Source organism: Sander lucioperca, chromosome 18 (genome assembly GCF_008315115.2).
Source record: "Sander lucioperca isolate FBNREF2018 chromosome 18, SLUC_FBN_1.2, whole genome shotgun sequence".
Lineage (NCBI taxonomy): Eukaryota > Metazoa > Chordata > Actinopteri > Perciformes > Percidae > Sander > Sander lucioperca.
The window spans coordinates 31,526,681-31,531,680 of NC_050190.1; the positions used below are offsets into that span (position 1 = coordinate 31,526,681).

The 5,000-nt window shown below is 48.7% G+C and overlaps 1 protein-coding gene across 1 annotated transcript in view; it reads left to right on the forward strand.

Annotated features, from left to right (window-relative positions):
• The first annotated feature begins 228 nt into the window (after positions 1-228).
• LOC116043239 overlaps positions 229-5,000 on the forward strand; it is a 17,641-nt gene continuing 12,869 nt past the window's right edge. Inside the window, exons 1-3 of the mRNA XM_035994956.1 lie at positions 229-353; positions 400-981; positions 4,454-4,577. Coding sequence (XP_035850849.1) covers positions 229-353; positions 400-981; positions 4,454-4,577 — 831 coding nt within the window. The remainder of the gene's footprint in view (positions 354-399; positions 982-4,453; positions 4,578-5,000) is intronic.

Sequence of the window (5,000 nt, forward strand, 5' to 3'; positions counted from 1 at the left end):
ACCAACCCCGTGACGTCACATGTTAGAATACTGCACAATGGCGTCGCCCTGGCCGCTAAAGATATAACAGTTTTTCTTTTTTCTTTATATGTTTTACAATTGTCATGTTTCTTATATAATTGTTGATTATAGTGGAAGTCCATCTTGTAAATCATGTAACTTGATTGAGTGCTTCATTTCCCCTTTAAAGAGCTCCTTAGCCATCGTAGGAGTTTAGAAGAATCAAGAATGGCGATGACTCATGTTTTACAGCAGCTTGTTTCACAGCCTAAATATGAAAACTCTCTTCTGAGTCTCAGAGTCGGTAAATCTTCCAAATTCTGCTTTGAGTGTGGCGTAATAGTTGTGGTTTGGTGCACAACTAGACGAGCCAACTTTATTGTAAACCTAAATTAATAGGAGGGCCGGATCGAAATCTGCGAGGGGCCGTGTTCGGCCCGCGGGCCTTGGGTTTGACACCAGTAACCTGAGCTCTCTGCTTTCTTCGCAAATCATTGATTCTGTTTTTATTTTCTCAGCTAATCCCAGAGTCAACGTGGAGCTGCGACAGCGTCTGCCCCCACCGGCAACACAGCAACCCAGCAACTCAACCCAGCAACCCAGCAACTCAACCCAGCAACTCAGCAACTCAACCCAGCAACCCAGCAACTCAACCCAGCAACCCAGCAACTCAACCCAGCAACCCAGCAACTTAACCCAGCAACCCAGCAACTCAACACAGCAACCCAGCAACTCAACCCAGCAACCCAGCAACTTAACCCAGCAACCCAGCAACTCAACACAGCAACCCAGCAACTCAATCCAGCAACCCAGCAACTCAATCCAGCAACCCAGCAACTCAACACAGCAACTCAGCAACTCAAAACAGCAACCGCCCTGTGCAGGGCGGATGGATGTGGATGCTTCCCCCAGCCGAAGCCCCTCTCCCTGGGCAGAGGTGTGCGGAGACGCCCCTGATGTTTCTGGGAGTCAGCTGGTCAGGTGAGCTATCAGCTGGTCAGGTGAGCTATCAGCTGGTCAGGTGAGATAGAAGAGAGAGAACCAATCAGAGATCATCTCCCATTCCCTTTAAAAGCCAGGCGCGTTTGGACCTTGGAGCATTGCTATTATGATGGAGGATTTACACCCTAATATTTTTATTTGTAATCTTCTGCGTGTGTGTGTGTGTGTGTGTGTGTGTGTGTGTGTGTGTGTGTGCTGCTGTGCGTCCCTGTGTGTGTGTGTGTGTGTGTGTGTGTGTTGCTGTGCGTCCCTGTGTGTGTAACAAGCATAGTGTGTGTGCGCTGTGCACGAGCCTAGGAGCATTTTACTAATGCTCTGTTAAAATAACAATGAAATGCTGCGTTATTGACTTTAGACCAGGTTTTTGTTGGTCAATGGAGCCATCACTTCCTGCTGCCTCAAGATAGCAATACTCCCAGAATGCACCTGAACACACCTCCCTGTAACCAGAATGCTCCTGAACACACCTCCCTGTAAGACCGTCTGGCGAGGTCGGTGACTCGAGTCTGGTCGGTGTGTTCGTGCCGTCGTCCGTTGGAGGAGCCGTCGGCCTTCATCAGGGCCGACCTGACATGTTCAGTCAGAGACAGGACAGTCGGAGACAGGGCAGTCGGAGACAGGGCAGTCAGAGACAGGACAGTTAGAGACAGGACAGTTAGAGACAGGACAGTCAGAGACAGGACAGTCGGAGATAGGACAGTCGGAGACAGGGCAGTCGGAGACAGGGCAGTCGGAGACAGGGCAGTCGGAGATAGGACAGTCGGAGACAGGGCAGTCGGAGACAGGGCAGTCGGAGACAGGACACTCGGAGATAGGACAGTCGGAGACAGGGCAGTCGGAGACAGGGCAGTCGGAGACAGGACAGTCGGAGACAGGGCAGTCAGAGACAGGACAGTCAGGACAGTCTGGTCGGTGTGTTCGTGCCGTCGTCCGTTGGAGGAGCCGTCGGCCTTCATCAGGGCCGACCTGACATGTTCAGTCAGAGACAGGACAGTCGGAGACAGGGCAGTCGGAGACAGGGCAGTCAGAGACAGGACAGTTAGAGACAGGACAGTTAGAGACAGGACAGTTAGAGACAGGACAGTCGGAGACAGGACAGTCGGAGATAGGACAGTCGGAGACAGGGCAGTCGGAGACAGGGCAGTCGGAGACAGGGCAGTCGGAGACAGGACAGTCGGAGACAGGGCAGTCGGAGACAGGGCAGTCGGAGACAGGGCAGTCGGAGACAGGACAGTCGGAGACAGGGCAGTCGGAGACAGGGCAGTCAGAGACAGGACAGTCAGAGACAGGACAGTTAGAGACAGGACAGTTAGAGACAGGACAGTCGGAGACAGGACAGTCGGAGACAGGGCAGTCGGAGACAGGGCAGTCGGAGACAGGGCAGTCGGAGACAGGGCAGTCGGAGACAGGACAGTCGGAGACAGGGCAGTCAGAGACAGGACAGTCAGGACTCACCCAGAGATGGCGAGCGGATGTGTCTCTCAAAATCTGAGTAAAATCTTTTAAACTGACCTTTGTTGATCTGAAATGAAGACAGATTCAGCAGCTGCACGGCCTATTTCTCTCTTCAAATGTTTTCAGAAACACGTTTCGGTGAACTATTTTAGTCCAATATGAGATCGTATTCTGAACGAGCCGTCATGACAGTCTGGCTGTGAATTTCTGGAGAAACCAGACCCACGTGACGCGTTCGTCCAATCAGCTGCCGGTTTTCATTTTTGGGCGACGATCCAGATTAGTGCCGCCTGCTGCTATGGAGACGTATTACGTCTCGTCTCTTCGGTGTTCTGAGGAACTTTTTGGACCAACTCGGGGAGACTGATCAGTCACACTGGCTTTACTGCCGACGGTCGGCCGTCTGGTCGGTGTGTAACTCGGTGTGTAACGGCCGTCTGGTCGGTGTGTGACGGCCGTCTGGTCGGTGTGTAACGGGCGTCTGGTCGGTGTGTAACGGCCGTCTGGTCGGTGTGTGACGGCCGTCTGGTCGGTGTGTGACGGCCGTCTGGTCGGTGTGTGACGGCCTTCTGAGGTCACATGATCTGAGATCTATGTTTAAAATATAGTGTTTAACCACACTGAGTAGGAATATTTATAAAGACTGATGATGTCTCAGAGACCAGGGCGCTCTCTGAGACTTCTGTCCTAAGGTTTTATTGTTTTTAATGTAAAATGCATCAGAGATTAATAATAATAATAATAATGTCACTGAGACTTTTAAATCTGATATTTTTAGAGAAGATTATTGCTTTTTCATGAAAACTTCTTCCCGTTGTGTAATTTGTGTGTTTTTCTGCTTCTTTTGTCTCGTTTCCATCACGCTGTGACCTATTAGACTCAGATTGGATTTGATGGGTGGAAGAGAGAGGAGGACAGGAATAGAAAGATAGTAAAAGACAGGGAAGTTGATTAGAAGCTGATATTATAAGTCAGAAACAGTCAATTACAGCAGAGTCAGACTTATTTACCCGCTTTATTACGCTGCCTGACCTTTAAGGTGATATGAGAGAATTACAGCAGTCGCTGCTTATTAAAGTCTCTGCTCCGCTCGTCTGGTAATGTGAGGTTAAAACGCCTGACCGGCTACACTCAGGTGACTCTCTAATGAAACACGGAGTGATGTCACAGGAGTCCTGACCAATCACAGCCTGGCTGACCGCCGGCCGACCCGCTGCTGATGTGTTTGTGTTCAGATAAAGTACCAGCATGCATTTCATCATTATTCTAAGTGTCTGACAACATTATGGAAAGGATCCCTACAGAGATAGACCTTTTAGTTAAAGAGTAAGATCCTTTTAGTTTAACATGGAACAGCCCCGAAATCACCATCACCAAACCCACCAGACTCCATGTAAATAATCAGGACTTTTAGCGTGTATAGAGCCAGCATATTTCCACCAGACTCCATGTAAATAATCAGGACTTTTATCATGGTAAAACACACTTCATTCAAAGTGGACAGAAACTACATCAAACTATCAAAAGCCGTCTTGGTTCATCTTACCACTGTTCCAATAATCAACACTCTGGTTTGGTTGAAATAAACCCTTAATTCACCCATTTACATGTGGAAATTTGCTGGCTCTATGCACGCTAAAAGTCCTGATTATTTACATGGAGTCTGGTGGAAATATGCTGGCTCTATACACGCTAAAAGTCCTGATTATTTACATGGAGTCTGGTGGAGATATGCTGGCTCTATACACGCTAAAAGTACTGATTATTTACATGGAGTCTGGTGGAAATATGCTGGCTCTATACACGCTAAAAGTACAGATTATTTACATGGAGTCTGGTGGAGATATGCTGGCTCTATACACGCTAAAAGTACAGATTATTTACATGGAGTCTGGTGGGTTTGGTGATGGTGATTTCAGGGCTGTTTCATGTAAAACAAAGGGTGTACTTTATGTACTTTGTTACTGTTGCTTTAAGTGAAAATTGTCTCCTGCAGCTCTCATCAGGAAGTCGTGTTTGGACCAATCACAGCGTCCGGTCGAGTTGAGACTTTTGATCAAGACAAAAACGTCTCGTTTTTACTGAAGGAGCTCGACACTCTGAGAGAGACCAACAAGAAGGTACACACACACACACACACACACACACACACACACACACACACACACACACACACACACACACACACACACACACACACACACACACACACACACACACACACACACACACACACACACACACACACACACACACAGAGACACACACACACACACACACACACACACACACACACACACACAGAGACACACACAGACACACACACACACACACACACACACACACACACACAGAGACACACACACACACACACACACACACACACACACACACACACACACACAGAGACACACACACACACACACACACACACACACACACACACACACACACACACAGACAGACACACACACACACACACACACACAGAGACACACGCACACACACACACACACACACACACACACACACACACACACACA